The 25,905-nt window shown below is 39.6% G+C and overlaps 1 protein-coding gene across 1 annotated transcript in view; it reads left to right on the top strand.

Annotated features, from left to right (window-relative positions):
• Positions 1 to 11,081: 11,081 nt before the first annotated feature.
• The window catches only part of slc4a1b (solute carrier family 4 member 1b (Diego blood group)), a 20,084-nt gene continuing 5,260 nt past the window's right edge, over positions 11,082 to 25,905 (top strand). The window contains exons 1-10 of the mRNA XM_082151680.1: positions 11,082 to 11,196; positions 16,063 to 16,243; positions 17,306 to 17,441; positions 18,550 to 18,616; positions 19,064 to 19,106; positions 19,242 to 19,426; positions 21,203 to 21,413; positions 22,602 to 22,805; positions 23,744 to 23,892; positions 23,989 to 24,183. Of these exons, the coding sequence (XP_082007806.1) occupies positions 16,075 to 16,243; positions 17,306 to 17,441; positions 18,550 to 18,616; positions 19,064 to 19,106; positions 19,242 to 19,426; positions 21,203 to 21,413; positions 22,602 to 22,805; positions 23,744 to 23,892; positions 23,989 to 24,183 (1,359 nt within the window). The 5' untranslated portion in view covers positions 11,082 to 11,196; positions 16,063 to 16,074. The remainder of the gene's footprint in view (positions 11,197 to 16,062; positions 16,244 to 17,305; positions 17,442 to 18,549; positions 18,617 to 19,063; positions 19,107 to 19,241; positions 19,427 to 21,202; positions 21,414 to 22,601; positions 22,806 to 23,743; positions 23,893 to 23,988; positions 24,184 to 25,905) is intronic.

Here is a 25,905-nt window from a genome sequence, read left to right as displayed (position 1 = left end):
AATTTCAGTAAAATCTCAGAAATAACCAGTAGAGGATTGCAGCCGGAAGAGGAGACACAGGAAGAGGTTAGATTTTAGACGCACCTGGACGTTCCTGGGGTGCGTTTCCCAAAAGCATCGTTAGCCAACTATGTTCGCAAGTTCCGTCGTTATCAGCATAGTTCAACGAGTCAGGGGTGCGTTTCCCGAAAGCATCGTTAGCCATATGGTCGCAAGTTCCGTCGTTATCAGCATAGTTCAACGATTTGGTGTTTCCCGAAACCATCGTTCCAACGAACGTTCACAAACAGCATTGCAAACTTGTGTGGTTGGAACGACAGCTCTCGAGCTGCATGTGGTTAGAAGCATAGTTTCTAGTTTACATGAGATGTAGACTGAATAAATCCTTATCTTTAACAAAATAAGCAAGCTGACATTCAGTACAACCCGTGTTATTTATTTAGAATACATACAAATGTAATTTACGTCTTTTAGTTTGTCAAGAGATTTAAAGCACCGTTTTTGAAGAGTGCGCATGTGCGAACGTGCTCTGTAAGAACGAGCCTATGACTGAATCTGGTAATAAAGCAAAATAACTGATAAAAATTTGAAATGGTCTTCAGATGCCATGTCTGTAACTTATATGACAAAATCTAGCGTTAATTCGATCTCAAACAGATTAATTAAAATAAGTTATTAGTCCACCACGTGTGAGACGTCATAAACCAACGTGGTTGAACGATACGCGACATACGGTTTCGGGAAACAGTCGTGACTAGCTAGTTGATTTCTCCAACGATGCATCGTACTATGGTAGTTAAGCAGCGAGCTATATAGTTGTACGGGAAACGCACCCCAGTGTTTCCCGAAACCATTGTCGCAAACAGCATCACAAAGTTGTTTAGTTGGAAGGACAGCAGCACATGCGCACTCTTCAAAAACGGTGCTTTAAATCTCTTGACAAACTAAAGACGTAAAGGACATTTGTATGTCTTCTAAATAAAAGATACAGATTGTACCGAATGTCAGCTTGCTTATTTTGCTCAAGATAATGATTTATTAAGTCCACATGTCATGCAAACAAGAAACTATGCTTTTAACCACAGGTCAAAAACTGTCGTTCCAACCACACAACTTTGCGATGCTGTTTGCAAATGCTCGTTAGAATGCTGATAACGACAGAACTTGCGCCCATAATTAGCTAACGATGCTTTTGGGAAACGCACCCCTGATCGGCTTATTTTTTTACATGCTTTCAGAGAAAGGCTTACCAAAACAAAGCTACTGGGTTGTCACTTTTCACGTTTTCTGGGTTGGTAGATGCACCGGGGACCCAATTATAGCACTTAAACACGGAAAAAGTCAGATTTTCATGATATGTCCCCTTTAAGACAACAAAACGCCTCGGTTACGACTGTAACCTCGGTTCCCTGAAGAGGGAACGAGCGTTGCGTCGAAACTGACGCTATGGGAACGCTTTGCGTGATGACGTCTTGAAGCACATGTAAAATCAGTCCAATGGTGTGGCGGAACGTCAGAGGCGGGTGACGTCACGTACCAGGAAGCTATAAAAGCCGGCCCGAAACAGAAAACGAAAGCTTCGTAAAGTCTGAAGTCGCGCTGACAGGCATGAAGGAGATATGGCAAGGCGACGCAACACTCGTTCCCTCTTCAGGGAACCGAGGTTACAGTCGTAACCGAGGCATTCCCTTTCAAGGGAACTCCCGTTGCGTCGAAACTGACGCTATGGGAACGTCTATACCAACGCCTCCATAGCTACAAATGTCTGTCCTGTGGGTAATCATGTGAGCAGCACTAAGAAGACAAAACATGAGACCCTGGAGTAGAGTCTAAATCCAGAGAGTAGAACCTGACGAAGGTGTGCGGTGAGGACCAGCCTGCCGCATCACAGACGTCCTGTAACGATACTCCTGATATAAGGGCCTTAGAGGCCGCCATACTCCTAGTAGAGAGCGACCGGACAGCCAAAGGAGAAGGCTGTCCAGCCGCCTCATAAGCCAGTGAGATAGTCTCAACCACCCACTTGCTCATCCTTTGCTTAGACACTGGACCTCCCTTGTTAGGGGAGCAAAAGTCACTTTTACGCCACAGGGCAGCTCTGTGGACACACGCGTCTAACGCCCGAACAGGGCAAAGCAAATTATTCGCCTCCTGGTCCGATTTCGAAAGGGAGGAGGACCTCCAAGTGCCACGAGGGAAACGAGATACCAAAGGGTCTTTCCCCACAGACATTCCACCCAAAGGACTGTGGTAAGCACCTACGGCCGCCACATAAACCTTTAAAGTGGACGGGGTCAGACCTGCAGTGAACCGGTCCTGCAGGAACTCCAGAACTGTACCAATTGAGCAGTTGACTGGATCCAACCGACGGTCACTACACAAAGAGGTGAATACTCTTCAGTTCAGGGCATAAAGTTTCCTCGTGGAGGGAGCTTGGACTGTAGAATGGTCTCAACAACCTCAGTTGAGAGACCTGACTCTATGAGCTGGGCCCCCTCAGAGGCCAAGCCCACAGGTTCCACAGTTCTGGGCGGGGGTGAAATATTGAGCCCCCTGCTTGGGACAGAAGGTCCCTCCTGACGGGTAGCTCCAGAGGATGCCCGTCGAGGAGGGACACAAGATCGGGAAACCATACTCTGCCCGGCCAGCGCGGGGCTATAAAAAGCAGGCAAACCCGGTCCCTGCGAACTCTTTCCAGAACTCCCAGGAGCAGAGCAACTGGGGGAAAGGCGTACAGACGTAGCCTCGGCCACGTCTGTACCATAGCATCCAGTCCCAGAGGAGCTGGATGCGTGAAGGAGAACCAAAGTGGACAGTGAGACGTCTCTCGAGACGCAAACAGATCCACTTATAATTTCCATATCAGCTCCACCACCTCGGGGGTGGAGCCACCATTCCCCGGGCCTCGGCGCCTGTCTCGACAGAGTGTCTGCTCCTATATTCTGGACCCCGGGGATGTAGGCTGCCTTGAGTGACAGCAACTTCCCCTGGGACCACAAGAGGATATGGCATGCCAGCGCAAACCCCCTTGATATAGGCGACTACCGACGTGTTGTCCGTATGTACTACACATGGTGTCCCCTGAGACCTGTGATAAAGCTCCTCAGAGCCCGGAAGACAGCTAACATCTCTAGGCTATAGAATGCCAGGAACGATGATGGTCTTCCCACAGACCTTGAGATGAGCGACCCTCAGGATCGCTCCCCAACCCGTGAGGGAAGCATCCATCGTTAGCAGTTTGCGACGACAAGGAGCTCCCAGCACTGGGCCCTGGGACAGGAACCAAGGTTTCTTCCACATAACCAAGGCACGTAGGCATCACCGCGTGACCTTGATTGTGCGAAATGGGTTGCCCCTCGGGGAAAAACCCTCTGGTCCTGAGCCACCACTGCAGGGGCCTCATGTGCAGCAGTCCAAAAGGTATCCCGTTGGAAGCTGCTGCCATGAGACCCAACAGTCTCTGGAACTGTTTGACAGTGAGTAGCTGGCCTAGCTTTACACTTCTCACAGCTGCCAGGATGGAATCGAAGCGTGGCGATGACAGGCGCGCCTGCATCGACACTGAATCCCAAACCACGCCTAAAAAAGTGGTCCTCTAAAATGGAGAAAGCACACTCTTCTTGGCGTTCAGCCGTAACCCCAACTCTTTCATATGGGCGAGAACAACATCTCGATGTTGAACCGCCATCTAATGCGACTGAGCTAAAATCAACCAATCGTCGATGTAGTTCGTGATGCGAATACCCCGGAGGCGCAGAGGCGCCAGAGCTGCATCCACGCATTTGGTGAAAGTGCGGGGTGATAAAGCCAGGCCGAATGGAAGAACTCGATATTGGTATGCTTTGCCCCCGAAAGCAAACCTCAGGAACTTCCAATGACACGGACGGATGGAAATATGCGTCCTTGAGGTCTATCGTGACAAACCAGTCCTCGGACCTGATCTGTGGCACGATTTGTCTCAAGGTTAACATTTTGAACTTGAGCTGCATGGCTGACTCGTACAGAACTCGAAGATCTAAAATGGGACGCAATCCCCCGTCCTTTTTTGGAACTATGAAGTACCGGCTGTAAAACCCGGTTTCCCTGTTGGAGGGGGGTACATATTCTATGGCCCCTTTCTCTAACAGAGTGTTTACTTCCTGTTCCATAACCAGAACCTGCTCGGGGCCCACCACTGTGGGCAGGACCCCCATAAACCTCGGTGGACGTTAATAGAATTGTATCTAATACCCTTTTTCCACGGTCTGCAGGACCCAACGAGAAACATTTGACAGTAGCTTCCACGCTGTCAAAGATTCTACTAGAGGTACCAGTCTCTCGAGACTGGTTTCTGGATTTTGTTGCTGTTGAGTAGTCGGTTCGTCGCCCTGTAACGGCGCACCGGCAGGGAACGACCAAACAGACTGCTCCAGCACCCTCCTCAGAGGGGGCGGGCATCCCGAGGCCACTACGTTTCCGGGTGGACCTTGAGATATGTGCTCGCCGGAGACCGCTGCGCCCTGTAACACCGGAGGCGGCAGGGTTGGCAGAACGGTCCCCTGAGGGCACCGAAGAGAGACGGCACCGTATTTTTCTCCTGCTGTTGAGTAGTCGGTTCGTCGCCCTGTAACGGCGCACCGGCAGGGAACGACCAAACAGACTGCTCTAGCACCCTCCTCAGAGGGGGCGGGCATCCCGAGGCCACTACGTTTCCGGGTGGACCTTGAGATATGTGCTCGCCAGAGACCGCTGCGCCCTGTAACACCAGAGGTGGCAGGGTTGGCAGAACGGTCCCCTGAGGGCACCGAAGAGAGACGGGCACCGTGAAAAGAGGTGTTAACCGCTCTGCTTCGGGGGGACTACCCTCATTTGTCCTGAGCCCTCAGACATCAGGACTTTTTCCCAGCAGCCTTCTTGGCGGTAATAACGGTCCGCAGATCCGTTTTACCCCTCGAAGACTGCTGGGTTTGAGAGCGCCCTCCGTGTCCCCGAGATTTTTGTGGGGGAGCACGAGAGGACACACTCTGTTTTTGAGTGGCACGATGTTCAGCGCTCTTTTTAGAGGAGTGAGGCTGCTCCCGCTCAGCAGCCTCAATGAAAGAACGGAGGGGGAGAAGTTTTTGTAATGCAGCTGCCTGTTTAGCAGCTTCCTGAGATTTAGCTACCGCACTGTTTACTGCATCACCAAATAAACCAACAGTGGAAACCGGAGCATCTAAGAGAACGTGCTTTTCTTTCTCTTTTATATCGCTCAAATTGAGCCACAGATGCCTCTCAGTGGCCACCAGGGCTGCCATAGACCGCCCGATTGATTTAGCGGTCTCCTTGGTGGCCCTGAGAGACAGATCTGTGGCTCTGCGTAGTTCAGCCACTGTGTCAGGACCAATTCCCCCACCCTCCTCTAAATCCCCCAATAATTCTGCCTGATAGGCTTGCATAATAGACATCGTATGCAGACACGCTGCAGCTTGACCAGCGGCTGCATACGATTTATGAACCAGAGATGATGTGAATTTTACTGGCTTAGAGGGAAGTGAAGGAGCTTTCAGGGAAGATGCCGTTGCTGGAGAGAGATAGCTCGCAAGCGTCTCCTCCACCTTCGGCATCTCCCCATAACCATATTCTTTATATTTGTGAATGGAAGAATAGTGGGATGTTTGTGGTGCATACACTCTGTATGAAACCGGTTTTCCCCACGATTTCGACACCTCGGTGTGGAGATCGGGGAAAAACGGAAGGCTTCTTCGCTGAGGCTGTGTACGAGATGGCAGGAAGCGTTCGTCGAGCTTACTTTTCGAACGAACGTCCTGCCTATCCTCTGGCCACTCAATAGATAATCTGTGAACTGCTCTCGTGACAACATCAAGCAATTCCTCAAAAGCGTGAGACTGAGGTGGCGAATCCTCAGACTCAGCTTCAATACTAACAACGTCCAACTCCTCAGAGCTGGAAAATTGCAGTATTGGTGCCTCCATCGGGGGGGAAGAAACCGCAGCGCGTGCTTTCACACCCTGATGAGAGGCACTGGATCTATCAGAAGGATGTTGAGATAAGGCAGAGCCCGTCTCAACATCCACTGATAAATGCATTTGTGAACCCCAGGTCTGAGATCGACGCCGAAGCCCTGGGGAACGTGATCGGGATTGAACCGAGCCAAGCGGGATCGGAGCGTACGCAATGGAAGCGTCTCGCAATGCACACAGTCACCACCCTCGAGTGCTGACTGGGCATGCTCCTCACCCAAACAAACAACACAAAGAGTGTGAGTATCACCTCCCGTTAAATAACGCGGGCAGGGATGGACACACACTCTAAACTGCTGCTTGCTCGCCATACTGAATATATATATATAATATAGACAGACAACACCAAATAACAAGGACAGATTCAACACAGAGCGCAACTGAAGACTCAGAAAGCTTTCGTTTTCTGTTTCGGGCCGGCTTTTATAGCTTCCTGGTACGTGACGTCACCCGCCTCTGACGTTCCGCCACACCATTGGACTGATTTTACATGTGCTTCAAGACGTCATCACGCAAAGCGTTCCCATAGCGTCAGTTTCGACGCAACGGGAGTTCCCTTGAAAGGGAACCAACGTGTGACAAAAACCAGAAGACATTTGTTTTAGTTTCTCAGGTTCTGTTTCCACTCTTAATGTGCTAAATTAGTTCCAAGCGTGTCTAAGAACAACTCTCTTCTCTGGTTACAGTTTCAGTTGTATTGTCTGTGCTGTGTAACTGCTTTGAAGTTGCCAAAGATGTCTAATGAGGTATGTTCTCTCTTCTTACAGATTCTGCTTCAGATTCTTTTAGTATGAGGCTGGAGGGACATCATCATTTCTTAATATGTTTTCTGGCGTTGAGTTAATATCTGTGAACGTCACTTTGTACCAACTCATTCTAGTCTATAACAAGAACAAGATATGTGTTAATGAGCAGCTATTTTTTACACTTTAGTTCTGGAGAGGATTTAAAACCAGCTGGGGCTGCTGGTGCCTTCGAAGGGTGCCACATCAGGATTGTTCCTCCCGCAGAGCCACAAAAAAGTATTACATAAACAGAAAGAATCTTCCTTCCATCATTCCACAGGGCACCTGTGATGCCAAGGGCGCATTTATAGATGTGTACATTGGCAATCCAGGCTCTGTACATGATGCATTTGTGCTGCACAGATCACCAGTGTACCAACAGGCTCTGTATCCACCAGTTGGATACTGTCTCTTGGGAGATGGTGGATACCCATGCCTGCAGTATATTATTGCGATCATGACCCCATACCGCCAGCCTGTCGCAAGTAAGAACACTCTTTTTTGTGTCAGACTCACACACACACACACACACAGAGAGAGAGAGAGAGAAGATACAGCAAATTGTTACTTTCATGACTTTGCAATACACCACACATTTTCTACACGATTTTTGATTAACAGGAAAAGTTGAAGCCAGATACAACAGGCATCATGCACAAGCTAGAAACATCATCTAGCGTACCTTCGGGATGTTAAAGACGCGCTGGCGTGCCATTTTCTTGAGGGCCCTGGAGATCAAGCCACTGTTCGCCCCAAAGGTGATTGATGCCTGTTGCATCCTCCACAACATTTACGTGATGGGAGCCGATCTCCTGGATGAGGAATAGGAAAGCCATGGACAAGATGGATGGCGAGAATGACGAGAATGCAGCAGTGGATGAGAGGGACCTATATCAGGGAACCATCTCCGAGGATGTCTTGCTGCTCAACTTTCTTCTCCTGAGGAACTGCCGGCGTGTCTGAGTGAACATGACTACTTGAGGAAGATATTTTGAAGAATATTTGTAACCAAACAGTTTTTAGGCACCAAAAAATTATGGAAATCAGTGGTGCCCCAGAACTGTTAGGTTACAGATATTCTTCAAAATATATTCCTTTTGTTTAGAGCAAAATAAATAAATGTATACAGTTGTGGAACAACTTGAGGGTGAGTAAATGACAGAGTTTTCATTTCGGGGTGAACTATTCTTTTTACAGTCTCAGAGTAAACTATGCAAGATAAAATGTAAGGGCCAATGCATCCATGTTAGGTTTCATATATGACCGGCTAATCTTTACACAAATCTTGGTAAGGCTCTTTTAGCAACAGAAAGCAGAGAAACAGGCAGATTACCTTGTATTTATCTTTCAAGTTGTTCCATTTCTTCTTGGCCTGTTTGGCAGTTATGGCCAAACCAGAAGTGGAAACAAAGTTCCTTGGCAAAAGAAAACCATAAAGATTGATATGATTCTACTTCAATAACGTATTCATTTTTATGGATGAAGACTGTCTAAATCTAGCTCCAAACCTTCAGACATACAGGGAATGATACAAGCACTACAAATCCTCACTCCCATCCACTTTTGGATGAGTTGCGCCTTCAAGTGAAAAGGCTTTCGTTGGCCGCCCGCCATTCTATCAGGACCTGAGTTTCCTCAGCAGTCCCTTGATAAAAAATAATGCTTAATTTAAGTTTTAATGAACAAAAATACAATTCTAAAATCATTTGGTACAAAAATGAAATAAAGACAAGCAAAACATGTGGTTAAAACTACAACAGCACTCTAGAATAAGGTTTAAATTGAATAAAAGTAGGAAACTTTTCCCTCAGCCAAAACGATTGCCCGTGTTGTATTACAAATTTATTAAATATTTAATTTAGGTTCCAATACAATAGTATATAAACTGAGAAAGTTTAGTAGACCGAATTTAGCATTTGAGGTATAAATGATGATTACCGAGTTTCCAGCAAGAGATTCCTGCCAGACCTGTTTTCTCTATTGTAAGTTAAATGAGTCAGATTATTGAGACTCTCACTTTTTGTCTTTAATGGCTCTTGGAGCCCGAGCCCCAGCCCCAGTCGTTGAATAGTTAGGCTGATTGGATTATCATCCATGCATTTGAATAGTTATGCTGATTGGATTAGGATTGGTAACACTCTAGAGTTTAGGGCGGGTTCCTAAACCTGGATACTTCATATACATGCTATGTTCCGAGTGTATCCACCTCTATGTAAATCCCTCCCCCTTGAAATGTATATAAACTACAATGTCTACTACCCTAGTTAGACTTGATGACTACAGCAACGCACAGCGAGTTCTCAGTAAAGAGTAACTTCTGCTTGAAAGATATCCCAACGTCTCCTGGTCTCTGCTTTGACGAAGGAAAAGTTTCCAACACCAGTTAGATATACCCAAATCCCGGTAGATATACACCAAATACGAATTGTATCTTATGTTGATCCACTACATTTTGAACAACCATGTTGATCCACTACAACATGGTTGTTTAAGAAATGAATAGCTACACATTACACTACATCAATTAGGGTTAGAAGAACTGTTGCCAAACATATAACATGCTAGAAACATAATAATCACTGCAATAATGATCCAATCATAGACTCTTAAGCATTTGCCTATTTTAATCCAAACAACGACTTTTTTTTGGCCGGGCACTGTATTTAGTTGGTGACCTATATGACCCCAAGTTAGGGGTTACGAACACACCTCCTAGGGCAATGCTTGAGCAGCAAATCAGCAGTTCAGAATGATTTCTGAAGGATCATGTGACACTGAAGACTGGAGTAATGATACTGAAAATTCAGCTTTGCATCAAAGGAATAAATTACATTTTAAAATATATTAACAGTTATTTTAGATTATAATCATTTTTACAATCAGTGCAGCCTTGGTAAAAAATACTGTATATTGTAAACAGCACAAGAAAATATATTTCTTTAAATGTAAATGCAAGAATATATTAGAAAATATATTTCAAGGAGCAAGACAATACATTTCCAATCATAAAAGACATTTCTCAAAATTGTGCGTTTTGCAAAGACTTTATCACCCGCTTCATCCCTAGGGGAAGTGCGATGCTGTTTCATTTTTTCACAAATATTTTCCAACATGACTTTTGTTTGTGGTGGAAATTGCTCACACAAACACAGAATGGAGAACAGCAATGGGCATGTATAGAGAGTTTCCAGGCCAGAAATGAAAGAATTATTTTTGAGAGTGGTAGTGGGACCAAGATAAATCTAATAAAGAATGTGATGGTGCTTTGATTAACAGAAAAATAACAGAAAGATTAATGTTTTATTAAAGCATGATATAAGTCAAAATTACCCAAACCAAACGGTTTCTAAACTCAAAACACAATACAAAATTCATGAATAAAATATACAAAAGTGTGGATATACCTGTTCTTTTTTAATGATCACCAATTTCCACTTTTCAAAACAAGTCATTAAAGTGAATAATATATTCAATTATTCAGGCAATATATATAAAGTACACATGTGAATAATAATGTTAAACTAATAGTATTGTATAAAAAAATTGTGTATCAACTTTTTTTTTTTGCTAAAGCAGAACTGTATTTGTATGTATTGACGCTTACAACGTTCTTATTTGGTTTCACGCAGGCCTGCCCAGTTCATAATGAACACTATGACCTGAGTCTTGACCCTGTGAGCATTCATGGACAAAAATATGGGACAAGAAATGAAGCAGAGGGGAATCTTCCTCAGGCGGCGCACTGTTCGTAGAGATGTTGAAGGTGAGAGGAAACTGGTGTCACTAGAGTGTGTGTAGGTGACACTGGCTCTATAAGTATGATAAGATACAGAGAACACACACACACATACACTGGATTTTTTTTCAACCAGTGCACTTATCAAGACATATTGTTTACTGCATCAATATTATGGGTGAGTCCAAGAACACATTGTCTTGGATGTGTTTGTGTGTGATATAGAAAAAGAAAAAAGGGAGATATGGATACATTTGAATACTTTTTTGTGGTCAAAGTCAAATCTAAACATGTACATAAAACGACCCTAGATATTTATAAAAAAGTTTATATGGATACTTTGAAAATATCTAAAAAGTGACAATGCTGTTTTTTAACTATTAACTTCACATTTTCTTTGTCATTTTTCAACGATATTTTGTTTTCTAATGCAATGATATTTGGATATTAAAGTGCCTTCAGTGTCCAAGTACTTTTTTAGGGGTCACTATATGTGCCCACAAGATTTTACAGGATTGTCTGCAGACTTTTTTTTAACTCTGTATGTATGAAGTGTGTGTGTAGAGGTGTGTCTGATAGCTGCAGGTGTACACAGACTTTATAAAGGTCTGCGCACTTTTGTGAGGGTCTGTGACAGAGAATATTGCTTGAGCCGTAGGGTCAGAAATTTAAGGTAAGTGCAATTAATGTCACAATTTTTTTTTTAACTGTAATTTAGTTGTGTTGTTTTCATTTGTTTTACATATGTAATGCTTTCATTTAATTTGTTTTAAACTGGGGTTTACTGCTATAGATATTTATCAAATATTTGAAACATTCTATTCAAAATAGAAAGTGCAATTAAATAAAAAAATATATATATTTAAATTTTACAATGAATTGTTCATTGGATGTTAAAGTGTATGGAACAATATTTATTTTTACAAAGCTTCACTTATAATTGCTATAATGCTATAATTGCACAAAAACAATAGCAAAAATTGTTGCATGAGCTCAACGTATTAGTCTCATGCAATTCTTTATTTACACACTTCTTATGTACAAGGGTCAACACAAACTAACCTCAAACAGTTATTCTTATACAGTATATTATACATTATTCTTATATTTTCTTATATACCTGCATGTGACTACAGCTGTAATTAAGTAAGTGTAATACACCTTAACCCACCTTTAATCCTACCCATACCACCAAACCTGTCCTTAACGTACCTGTATCCCTCCTCAATAGCAGCAAAAGTGTTTTGCAATACAATATGAAAACAATAAGGACATTTTACTTATTTTTTGATGTAAGTACATAGTGGTTAAGGACACTTAATATACAGTGTGACCCATAATTTTAAGCCTTTAACAACAGAAGTCAATAAACAGTTTTATATTGTACTGCAAATACATGCCTGTACAGTAGAGGGCTCAAACAAACCTTTCAGCTGTGTTCTGTCATTCTGGATTGCAGAAGAACAGGACATAAGAGAAGAAAGTTCAAGACTCTGGCTGTGTTCGAAATCGCCCCCTATACCCTCATTCACTATACCCTACATTACTCCACTAATATAGTTCACTTGAAGGAGTGAATGAAAACAAGCCGCATTTGCATAGCTTGTGCTTGCTGTTTAATAATCATAGCAATAATCAAGCATTTGAAACTTAGCAAACTGACAGCTCCATTAGTAATGAAAAGATTTATCTTGAACTCTATCATGAAAACTAGCAGGTAAAAAACCTTAATTAAACAATTTAATTATCAATTAAAAGGGAAGTAGGCTGGCTGTGGCTGTAGCCACATTGGAACAGCGGTTTGGAAAATGGATGGATGGATGATTCATCTGCGTGCGCCATTTTCTGGCAAGACGCGGGAATTCATTCGGCGCGACCATCACAGTGCATTATGGGTATTCTCTAGCCGTTGACAGTACATGGGTTGTGCACTCGATATTGCAGTGCATTGTGGGATTGAATGAGTGTGCTCGATAACGTCCACTATGGTTTCGGACACCACTACAACTGGCTGTCCCTTCAAATAGTGAATACCTATTTAAGGGTATAGGGGGCAATTTCGGACATACTAAATTAATTTAAAAACAGTTAATCTAAAGTAATTTTGCTTATTGGTATGGTTGAATTGGATAATTGCAGCAGCAATGTCATTAGTTAATAAAGTGAGATTAAATGCATAAAGTATATTTGTGTTATTTAACAAATTTAATTATTGCTGGTTTGTGAATATTCTGAGTTTGCATTTGACTGTTTTTATACAGTTTGAGGAATACTGAATCTGTTTTGTGCAAGTGAGATGAGTAAATGAATGCTCATATTTAGTCTAGAACTACAATATCAGTCTATATTTACACAGCGCACACAGCACACAGCACACAGCACCTCTCCATTTCTTTCAACATGGTGTTAGGAGAGGTGTGTCAGTCAATAAATGGAAAAACTTGCATTGCTTATTTGAAAAAGTAACTTGTAAATTTAAAAGTAATGCGTTACTTTACTAGTTATTTTACAAAAGTAATCAGATTATGTAACTCACATTGTTTGTAATGCATTACCTCCAACACTGTTTCTAGCTGCTCTGAATGTGAATATCAAACCAGGAACACTGTCTGGTAAGCAGTGGCACACATAAATCCAAAATCATGATTCTAATATGACTTCCTGTTAATTTACTTAGTTTCCACATTTGCAGTCTGCCTTGTGCCACTCACACTCCTGATGTTTTGAGGGTAAACATGAGCTTTAATTTATCAGTCATCACTGGACAGGAAACACACACACAAATACAGTCATACCAGAGGTCCCGCCATCATGTTTAAGTTGTCTACATCTCTGCTTTGAACTATAACAACCAGTAGAACAAGAAGGATGTTATATGACATCTCACTGTTTCAATTCACTAAAAAGTAATAACATGCAGTTTTTCCATACAGGATGTGCTACATTCCTATTTGATCTGACCCTTTAAATGACTTGCGCTGGTCTAACCTAATTTAGTAAAATGTTCATTTAAAACTCATTCAAAAATCAGTTAATTTACAAGTTCCCACATGAAGAATATTTGAGGTTACCTGCCAAAACCTTCAAAACAAACAATTTGCAGCATAAGAACATAAATTCATGCAGTCTACTGATCAATTGATCAAAATAAACATGTATGTCATTCCTACAGTTTGCTGGATTTTGGACTGAGCAGGTTTATTAAACAATTATTGGTCCCACTTTGTATTAAGTGGCTTTAAGTACTATGTACTTACATTGGAATTAATAATTAATAATTTGATACAATGGACTTATTGTGTACATGCATGTTTTTACATTGTACTTATATTTTGAAAATACCTGCATGTAATTACAGCTGTAATTAATTTATGTAATTACATTTGTAATTACACTGTTGACCCTTCCCTGACACCTTAACCCACCCTTAAACCCACCCATACCACCACACCTGTCCTAACCTTACCCGTATCACACCTAAATAGCAGCACAAGTGTTTTACAATACAACCTGAACACAATAAGTACATTGTACTTATTTTTCGATGTAAGTACATAGTACTTAAAGCCACTTAATATAAAGTGGGACCCAATTCTTTTTTGTCTTGTCAGAGGGAGAAAATGTCTGTCTATCATAAAACACAATGGTCAAGCTCGAGCTATAACCTAATAATCCTGGCCTAATATTTCACATTCACATCGTAAGAAATTTGTCCACCCTGATACATTACATTTTTACTATGCATTTTTACTATGTGTGTAACAGGGTTTTAGCTAATAAAGCCTATTGGCTAGGAAAGAACAATATTCTTGCAGAAAATTAACATTCATAAAGAATTTTGATAGATATACAGTATAAAATCTATTTTGAAAAATAATTAAAAAAAAATAAATTGTAATGGTATAAAACTGACACAACAGGGTAAGTCTTTTGAAAATGAGGAAATGAGAGAAAAAATTATGCTATTAGGGTTGCTTTCCCTCCAAGGAAATTATGTCACTTCTAGTAAGTAATGGGATTTAGGGCATATACTTAAGATTTTAAAGGGCAAATAGCAACTATGTAACATGGTGGAGTGGAGTTTGAGAGACACAAACTAATTTAATGGTTTTACTCATTAAAAAAATATGTATGAGAATAAATTGTATTTAAACGGCTATAGCTACGCAACTGTCGAAAACCGGCATGCTGTGTGTATGTCCAAGGTGCCGCGATTGTCTACAAGGACATTTGTGTATCTCGAAAAACACGGTCTCTGTTGGCCAATGAAGTTTGAGTGGCTGTCAGACAAGGTTAACGAATGCCGATCGGAACGAGACTCGCTGGGCCTGTTTGACTCATGGCCCTAGAGGCCTGTGAAAAAATTCAAGAGAGAACAATCAACGACCAGGGGCACCGTAGCATTTTTCACATGAGTAAAGGATTGTATACCACACGATTTTTCACACATGCCCACAGCGTTCATACCATATGGTAGAACAACCTCAATAACTGTTAAAAAGCTTTAAAACTATTAACTATTTAAAACTATTATATTTCCTTAGAAATTTGACTGTATTGGCTGTTAATGGTCTTTTCCATCTATGATCTAAGTGGTTACATGCTTGCTAAATAAAAAAGAATACCTTTTTACGAATATGCTTATAGGCCTTATAGCAGTGGTTCCCAATCCTGGTCCTGGGGACCCACAGCTCTGCACATTTTGTATGTCTCCTTTATCTGACACACCCAGTTCAGTTCAGAGCTCTTTCCTAACGAGCTGATGATCTGAATCAGGTGTGTTAAATGAGGGAGACATGCAAACTGTGCAGAGCTGTGGGTCCCCAGGACCAGGATTGGGAACCACTGCCTTATAGCATTGAACCCTAATAATTGCTGCTCGAGGCTATTTTTATTTTTTATTTTTTTATTGTTCTTAGTCACTATTCTTAGTTGCTGGATTGTAACTGATTACATGTTATCTAGATTACGTAATCAGATTCCAAAAAGTAAATACTTGTATTTAGATTATATTACGTTTTAAAACACTCATAATTAGACTACAGTTACTTATTCAGAATTCATTTATTCTGTCTTGTTATTCTTTTTTATCTTTTACATTTTCCAATTTTACAAAAAAAAAAAAAAAAAAAACTATCAAAAAAGATTATACTATTCAAATCAATGTTATAACAAGTTAGGAGTAAAAGTAATCAAAGTAGTCAGATTATATTACCTAAAATGTGTAATGTAATAGATTAGATTACTAACTACAATTTTAATCATGTAATTAATATTCAGTAATATACTACAATTTGTCAGTAATCTACCCAGAGCCAATCCTTAAGAATTTGTGTGAATCTTGGTTCATTTGAGGATTGGAAAACCATGAAAGTTGATTAACGTTTTATGTAAATATTCAGTATTGTTTTATTTAACTGTGAATGACCCATTATTACTCAATATGCCATGCTTTAAATTCATTGTGATGTTTAGCGTACCTATGTATGGTAGTTAGCAGAGCCGTTTATTGTGTCATTTTATTGTTATCTGTGGTCAGACTTATGTGGAAATGAACGAGTCAGTGAAGAACCCAGACCAGCAGAGCTATTGGCGGGAGACGGGCAGATGGATGGGCTATGAAGAGACCTATGATGTTGAGGCGGGCTGCTGGGGTCCTTCCCACATCTCCTACCTCACCTTCAAGAGCCTGGTGCAGTTACGCAGGACAATGAACACAGGTGAGGGAGTGACTGGGGTCAAACCACAGCTCACATCTTAGTAGTTAATATAATATATTTCATTTACGTTAAGTTCAATTCAAATCCCTTCACATTTCCTATGTCAAAGCTGTCTCTCTCTCCAAACATTATATAATAGTAATGGTTATTATACATTATTATACACTACTGTTTAAAAGTTTGGAGTTGGTAAGACTTTTTAATGTTTTAAAAGATGTATCTTATGCTCACCAAGCCTTTAATTGATCAGAAATACAGTAAAAACAGTAGTATTGTGAAATATTATCATTAAATGTTTTCGTTTATAATATATTTTAAAATACAATTTATTTCTGCAATGGCAAAGCTGAATTTCCAGCAGCCATTACTTCAGTCTTCAGTGTCACATGATCCTTCAGAAATTATCATTCTAATATGCTGATATGGTGTTTAATAAACATTTCTTATTATTATCAATGTTGACATTTTTGTGGAAACCTTGAATATTTTATGAATATAAAGTTAAAAAGAACAGCATTTATTTGTAATATAAATTCCTTGTAACAATGTAAAAGTATTTATTGCAGTGCATCTTAAAATGATTTATATATGAAGCACATTATTTTATTTAGCTGTCATTTTACAGTAGCTTGCAGTAAAAATAAGTGAACGTTTAATAAAAAATAGTTTAAAAAAAATATTACATCATATAATGATTAACAGATCATTTTGTTGATGTATTGATGTACAAAAAGCTACTCTACTAATATATTAAGAATTATGGTAATGTATGTTTGGTAATGATTCATAAATGAGAGTTATGGATGCGTTTCCAAGGATTAACTTGCACTCACATTCTAGTCTCAGTCCTGTCCTGACTGGAATATGAGGAAGAATGTAACTTCACTGCACATGCTCAGATGAGATGGTAGTAGATAGTAAGTGTCCTGTAAAACCTGCTCAACCTGTGCCTCTCAGCTTTGGCCATAGTGTCTATGTTTATTGTGGAAAGCCCTCATCCTCTCTTTTGCCTTAATCTTTCCTTTGCATTGAATTCTTTTTCATGTTTTTTGCTTGGATAAGGTGTGGTGATGCTGGACAGAGAGGAGAAGATGCTTTCCAGTATTATTGAGAAGATTGTGGATACCCTAGTTAGCAAAAGGGAGATTCAGCCAGGGGACAGAGATAAGGTTCTTCAAGCATTAATGCACAAACAGAGGTACTACACACACTTTATGGGAAAAACATAAACATAACATTATGTGTATTACACATAAAGAAATACTAAAAAGTATCAAATCATGGTTTGTAACCATTCACTAAAGATGCCTGACTGCAGAAAGGGCATTTCTACAATGCACTAAGCATTGAAAAGTTTTACCTTTGCATTATTCTGCATCCACACTACTAGGTGTCAAGTATGAGTATAACAGTATTCCTACCAAACGTTTTCAGCATGAGTCCAGCATGAGTCACCCTTTTTTGACCCGAAATTATAAAAAAAAAAATAATGTCACAAATTAAGTGTTCATCAGAGTGGTCCAGTACCTAAGGACTTTTGTCACACTTGCACTTACACAATATACACACACACAAAATTTGACTGGATTCGAGGAATTTATGTGGTTGTGGTCAAATTGACCACAGATTGAAACTTCACAGACTTCACTGAAGGAGCACCAGTGCGCATTAGAATGGGAGTGCAATAATTCTAAAATTTAAATTTAGCTAAATATTTTGTCCCCAAAAGATTTCAAAACAGCTGCAACTGAATTGTAAGACTTTTGAAATACTTTTTTTTAAATACATAGGAAAAAATAAGCAATTTTATGTTGTTTCTCCTCCTGCTATACAGAAAACATAGCTTGTCTACAAAACCGAGGTACGATATCGATACATCATTTTTGTGTACCATTACACCCCCACTTTCAAGTACAAAATACAAGACATCATTCATATGCCAGTGTAACAGTTACAAAAACGTAATTATTAATTCATATTAATATAAATTATTTAATATGAGGTGTCATTAACTATGTACTTGCGGATTTGAAGAATCAGAATATCATAGAGAATTGGGGGTGTACTCTTTAGGGGCCAGTTAGTAACCACTTAGCAATCACACACAACACCCTAGCAACTGCATAACAATGCACTAAAACACACACACACACACAGGACACCGTAGCAACCACTTACAACAGAATAGCATCGTGGCAGTGAATTTTGCAGGGTCATGCTTGTCATTTTCTTCAGACTTGCAGTGTAGTCATCATGAACCAATTCACCTTTAAAAGCATTCATTTTATTTCTTTCTCTCTCTCCAGCCAGTCAGTAGAGACCCAGCCCCTGACTTCAGGCATGGAGATGCAGAAATTCTCTGTCACAGAGAAAGTGAGCACAAGTTTTCTTGTTGTAACTGTTCCGAGCAGAACTATAAAGGCCCGTTCACACACTAAGGACGATACCTATAATGATAAAGATAGTTCTAAAAGAAGTTCTAAAAATCGTTCCAAATATAAAAGAACAGCAGAGTTCACACCACAACTATAATGCACCGAAACAATATAATTAGTTTAATATAATATATTATATTATATTTAAATAATATAAGTGGAATCACTTTCTGAACTGATGAACAGTAAAAACATTGACGGCCAATCAGAATCCATTCTGCTTTAAAGCGCTCGAGCATTTAAAGCAGCAGATAACGGAACAGCAATATCTTCTGCTGGTGTGAACGGGATTTAACACGTCATTTATCATTTATTTTCTTAGTTTTGAATGCAATAATGTGTCATTTGACATTTTTTGACTATGTGGTTTTATTCTCAACCAAAGAGGGACACAGCTGATGTTGCAGAAGCCTCAATGGTGCTCGTAGGTGAGGATGTTTTCATTAATAAGTCCAATCATTTACATTCAAAGGTGTAAACTTACTAAATTAGTAATGTGTTTCTGTTAGCAAACATTGACTGTATTTTTTACAGCAATAATGGTGTGTGTGTTTGTGTGTAAGGTGCTCTGGAGTTCCTAGAGAGGCCTACAGTGGCATTCGTGCGTCTACGGGACGCTGTGGTGCTGGAGTCGGCTCTGGAAGCTCCCGTGCCTGTGCGCTTCATCTTTATCCTGATTGGCCCTACCACAAATGACATGGACTATCATGAGTCTGGCCGAGCAATGGCAGCACTACTAGCTGACAAAGTAAGAGAACTGACAGGAAAATCAAATTGCAACAGTTACCTATTTAGATTTAGCATGAGTTTTCTATCCTTTAAAAAAAGCTCTGCAGTATGCAAAGAGCTCCCTTTATTTATATGGTCATAACTTATTCAAAAACATTGTTCATGTTTTCTAACACAGACCTCCTCTTGTTCTTAATTGTACCGAATGTGCAGTTGTTATGTGCTTTCCATCTTAAAAAATTAGCCCATGATTTACTCACCCTCAAGCCATCCTAGGTGTAGCCTATATGATTTTCTTCTTTCAGACGAATACAATCTGAGTTATATTAAAAAATATCCTGGCTCTTCCAAGCTTTATAATGGCAGTGGATTGCAACCAACAGATTGAAGCTCAAAAACGTGCATCCATCCGTCATAAACGAACTTCACATGGCTCCGGGGTTTAATAAAGGCCTTCTGAAGCAAAACGAGGAGTTTGTGTAAGAAAAATATTCATATTTAACTCGTTACAAAGTAAAATTCTAGCTTCCGGCCAAACGGCAATACTTTCCCTTAATGCGCAACTTAAGAAACTTATGACGTCAGAAGTAGCATGCGTAATGGCATAGCGTAAATATCAGCAGTACGTCACATTACTCGCATAAGTTGCGCTTTACACTTAAGTGGAATCCATATGTTCATTTGGCTGGAAGCAAGTTATTTTACTTTGTAACGTATTAAATATGAATATTTTTCTTACACAAACTTCTCGTTTTGCTTCAGAAGGCCTTTATTAACCCCACAGAGCCGTGTGTAGTTCTTTTATGATGGATGGATGCACGTTTTTGAGCTTCAATCTGTTGGTTGCAATCCACTGCCATTATAAAACTGGGAAGAGCCAGGATATTTTTTAATATAACTCAGATTGTATTCGTCTGAAAGAAGAAAGTCATACACACCTAGGATGGCTTGAGGGTGGGTAAATCATGGGCTGATTTTCATTTGAAAGTGAACTACTCATTTAATGAAATAAACCACTTAAGTGTAATTTAAAGAGAATAGACTTTCATGACTGTTTCTTAACACACTTAAGTACACTTTCAAAAAACGCACTTTGTAATAATGTGAAATTTAAAGTTTTATTTTAAAGTATATTTTAAGTCATTATGTAGTAATATTTTGTCATTTTTTTAAAGTAAACTTATTTTGATGTGTTGACTGACATACTAAAGCACACATAAAATACTTGATGTAATTTTAACTGTAGTGTTTTAAAGTTAAAATATTTTTAAATGTACTAAATTGCCACTTCATCCTTAAAATGTGTAATGCATGACATACACGTTTCAATAGAAATGTCATAAAAGTATATTTTAGTTTGGCATACTTGTCATTTGGTCATATTAAAGACAATAGAAGTAAATATGAAATTGCATTTAAATATGTACTGGAGTAAAAAAAAAGCTCTCTTAAATAAAATTAAAACTTAAGTACCTTTTTAAAAGTATGCTAAAGGGTCAACTTGAAACACTACAAATGTTACAAACAAATAATTCGAAACAGGCTCATTCTGACGTCACAATAAAATGACAACAAAATCTTCAACAAAAATGTAAAAAAGTGGTGCGGTCTAATAAAGCTACCATATAAATTATTCATGCCCCAGGGCATGCTGGGAAAAAGGAGAATGTGAACCACAAAACAACCATCTTTTCATCTTAATTCAGCCTATCTGAAGATTAAAGTTATTAAAGAGAAACGGCACATTTTATGCAGTTTCTCTCTTGTTTTTCCTACACCTATCTTTCACACACAGGTGTTTAACCAAGCAGCTTTCCAGGCTCAGAGTGACCGCGAGCTGACCGATGCCGTGGGAGACTTCATGGACTGCTGCATAGTGATTCCGCCCACTGAGATTCAGAATGAATCTATGCTAACATCACTCATCCCCTTCCAGAAGAGACTACTGCTAGAGAGACTCCGCCCCTCTGACCCCAAACTCCGCCTGGAAGTCAAACCCCGCAAACGTAAGGACACATACACAAAGTACAACCCATGATTAAAGGATAAGATAACTGTATGTGTGCATATACACATAACTCAAGTGCTTACAGGCAAACACAAAATTCATGATGATAAATAATTGCATAAGAGTTATAAAAATATATAACTACAAGTAGATGAGGGGTTCAAGCAGTTGAAACCTCAATTGCTATGCTATGTATTGTGGCAATTGTAGTCTAAAAGTAGTCTAAAACTTTCTTAAATGATTGGACAGTTTTCTTGTTATGGATGAAATTTAGCATGTGTCCTCAGATTATTCAGGTGTCTTTAGTTAAATCTGGACATGTCACTGAGAAGATATTGTCATTATTGTCACACCCAACAATTTCATTGGTTCATATGAAACAAAATTTCAAGAATAACTTTTTGGCAGGATTATCTCTAGATGGTATACATTTAAAATGTTGAGTAAATTGGACTGACAGGCTAGGGCCATTTTGAAAGCAGCTTCCAGAAAATGTAAAGTGGCAGAAATATTTCCTGAAAAGCATGAGAAAGCACTATATAAGCTTAAAGTGACCTTATTAGTTATTAACTAAATGGAAATTGGAAATAATGTAAATGAAATTTGTGCACAATTCTTATTGAGTTAATTTTATTACAAAGATTAAAAGCTTACTGGTATATTAAATTGTGATTGTTCAGTTTGCAACCTCAAATATTTGGTAACACTTTACAATAAGGACCCATTAGTTAATGCATCAACAATGAGCAATACGTTTGTTGCGGTATTTTTAAATCTTTGTTAATAAACATACATATTTTATGGTTAGTTCAGGTCCATTAAATAATATTAACAGATACAACTTTTGATTTTATTTGTATTGGTAAATGTTGAAATTGATATTAGCTGAGATTGGAAGCTCATTGTAAAGCGTTACTAAATACTTTTGTATAATGACACTACAAGATAAAAGTGACCCTGAAACAGATTTTCTTCACAGCTGTTTTAGGTTCTTAGTTGAAGCCTGACAATAAAATACTCATATTAATCATTTGTGAAATAAGTGGGAAATGTACAATCAGGCCGTCATTATCATAAAATAAACCCCTTCCGGGTGATATAAGTTGCCTCAACTCTGGGTCATGACCACCTTGTTGGTGTTCACTAACAGAACACAGATATCTAATGCCAGTCTATCTTCCTACAGCTTCAAAATCCTTAGGACCCCCTCCAGAAGATCCACTAGCACGTACCGGTGTTCCATTCGGTGGCATGATCAGAGACATGAAGAGACGATACCAACACTATGTCAGTGACATCAAGGATGCTTTGAATGCTCAGGTTGTTGCTGCCATCATCTTTATCTACTTTGCTGCACTCTCGCCTGCCATCACCTTTGGAGGTCTCCTTGGTATGCATGTTTCCCAAATCCGGTCTTAAGGACTGAACAATCACACTATAATTTTGCAAGTGAAGTAATTGATTCTTTTTTTTTTTTTGAGAATAGCTGTCAGTGTGGAAAGAGAAGACATAAAATGTGAAATTTCAGAGGCATTACACATTTTCACATTCATTGTTCACTAGTGAATGCCACACAGTCCATTTTATTGGGATATAATGAGCGAATGAACGTGTGTTTAACATTACATACACAAAAATCCGGATTGGGCTCAGTCTTGATGAAGCTAGAAAAATAATAAAAAGATTTAATTCAATTTAATAAATTGATTAAAAAATCAATCTAGATATGTGACATTTACCAAACTCAGCTGTTCGTGGAATTTTTTTAATATAGATTTATATATTTTTAAACAGTTCATTTTTGCTCTGAAATTTTTAGAGGTGGAATTAGATGTTTTAACAAAAAATTGGACAAAAGAGTCGAGTAATTTGCATCATATTACTGTTGGTTGTTAAACATTTGTATCATAAAACAGTTTTTATTTTTGCATCTTACCTTGCACTCTTTCATCATTGAAAAGTTGAAAATTCATGTTCTGTATCTCAATAATCAGATTGTAAAAGTTTTTGAAAGTTTTCAGATGAATAAGCTCAGAACATCAGAATTTTGAAGCTGCCTTTTTATTATATATATATATATGTGCCAGAAAAACAATTACATTTTGTTAAATGTCTAGAAAATATATAAATTCAAAGAAGTAAAATATGGCATACAAAAAACTTTAGCTCCATAGGTCTGCATGTGTTTTTCAGCTGATCAGTTACACCAAAAATCTGATTCTTTCTGCCTCTCTAAATAAAGCTGAAGAGAGCGAACAATGCAAATCAAGACTTTTGAAAACTGACCGTATAAACGTTTGTTTGGCACTCTTATGCTTCTCTCCACAGCTGATAAGGTGGATAACATGATGGGTGTGTCGGAGCTGATGATCTCCACTTCAGTGCTGGGCATTATCTTCTGCCTGGTCGCTGCCCAACCTGTGCTTGTTATCGGCTTCTCTGGGCCACTGCTGGTGTTTGAAGAGGCTTTTTTTACTGTGAGTGGTTGTCTCTCTTTACAATGTTTATCTGATATACAGCAGCGATCTTGTGTAATTGAAATTCTCCCATCATGCTTTCCCTCCTGGCTGTAGTTCTGTAAGTCTCAGGGCATTGAGTACATCGTAGGCCGAGTGTGGGTTGGCGCGTGGCTGGTGGTCATCGTTGTGGTGATTGTTGCCTTGGAAGGAAGCTTTCTGGTCCGCTTCATTTCCCGTTTTACTCAAGAGATCTTCTCCATCCTCATCTCCCTCATTTTCATCTACGAGACCTTTGCAAAACTCGGCAGGGTACATACTTTATTTGCCATTTTAATGTTTTGCTGCATTCTTTTACATCTTCATTCAACCATCGCTATATCTTTTGGCTTCATACATTTTGGGGTTGTTTTTAACCCAAGGACTGGCTAAATAAAGGACAGAACACATGTTGGGTTAATTTTACCCAGCAAATTGTTTTTATTTTATTTAACCCAGCATATTGGGTTGATTTAACCGCTGGATCTTGTATCTTGGAGCTTGTATCATGTTCAGTGGGGGAACTTCTAACTTCAGACCGCCACCCTGCGTTTCACTCGTAGCCAAAACATGCTGTGACTGACTCCATAACCTGTCCATAAAAAAACAGTGTACAGTTCTGAGAACATATTTTAACATCCTAACTATTTATATTCTGTTTCTTTTTTAATAAAATCATAACATTTTACACAAGCATCAGGCGTTTCCATCACGCGAAAAGACAGACGCGAGTCACGCGACACTCGTGTAGGTGACTCACATCATGCCCCTGTATGTTGTTTTGCATAAAATTAAACGATATACAGCACAATAATGAATTTATAGATAAAATAAAATGTACACAAACCTGCATTTTACTGAAGAAATTTGACGGAGCTTCACTGCTCTCTCCTGAAGAAGAGGTTGCAAAAAGCCTGCGATAAATAACTCAACCCTGGGTTGTTATGTCTGACCCATGATCTGGGTAACACAAAATTACCCAAACACTGGGTTTTTACGTCTGACCCAGGAGCTGGGTACCACAAAATTACCCAAACACTGGGTTTTTACATCTGACCCAGGAGCTGGGTAACACAAAATTACCCAAACACTGGGTTTTTACATCTGACCCAGGAGCTGGGTAACACAAAATTACCCAAACACTGGGTTTTTACATCTGACCCAGGAGCTGGGTAACACAAAATTACCCAAACACTGGGTTTTTACGTCTGACCCAGGAGCTGGGTACCACAAAATTACCCAAACACTGGGTTTTTACGTCTGACCCAGGAGCTGGGTAACACAAAAAATAAAATAAAAAATAAAATAAAAATTGACCCAAAAGGCTCAACCCAGGATTTGGGTAGAAAAAATAACCCAAGATTTTTTAGAGTGTAGGAATTTAGTTAACTGGAGACAGAACACCATGCTGTTATCACACGCAAAAGGCAACCAACCTAGAATATAATTTAATTTACTTTAGCATACTTTGAAAATTAATATCTTCCAAAGTTTTTTCAACAGTAATCACTCTTATGCATAATTATAGTAATTGTTGGTGCTTGCTAAGGAAAATTACAAGCCTCAAATTGCATGGGTTGTTGAGGAGAAAAGTGTTATTACTTGTCTAAGCTGGACCAGCTACTCGGCCAGCATTAACCGCTTAGCAAGTTGTAACCACCCAGAACACCGTCATACACCCACTTAATGCTACCAGCAACCAAGCAGAACAACCTAGCACAGCAGTGTGCGTACAACTACTCACAACACCTTAGCAACTGCGTAGCAGTGCCGTAGCAACCACCTAGAACACACTAGCAACCACTTAGCAACAGGCTAACAACCACTCAGAACACCTCAGCAACACCGTAGCAACCCCCACTGAGCCAATGAGTTTGCATGGACAAGCATGACTCACTTAATTTTCCTCAAATATCACAAATTTGTTTCCTAACTTGCAACAGCTAATATAGCAAAGACACTCCTTTTATTTAATTATGTATTTTACATTTCTAG

This window comes from Leuciscus leuciscus (genome assembly GCF_965113295.1).
Source record: "Leuciscus leuciscus genome assembly, chromosome: 21".
NCBI classification, from domain to species: Eukaryota; Metazoa; Chordata; class Actinopteri; order Cypriniformes; family Leuciscidae; genus Leuciscus; species Leuciscus leuciscus.
The sequence above is the reverse complement of the archived record's forward strand: the minus strand, read 5'-3'. Positions and strand labels throughout refer to the sequence as shown.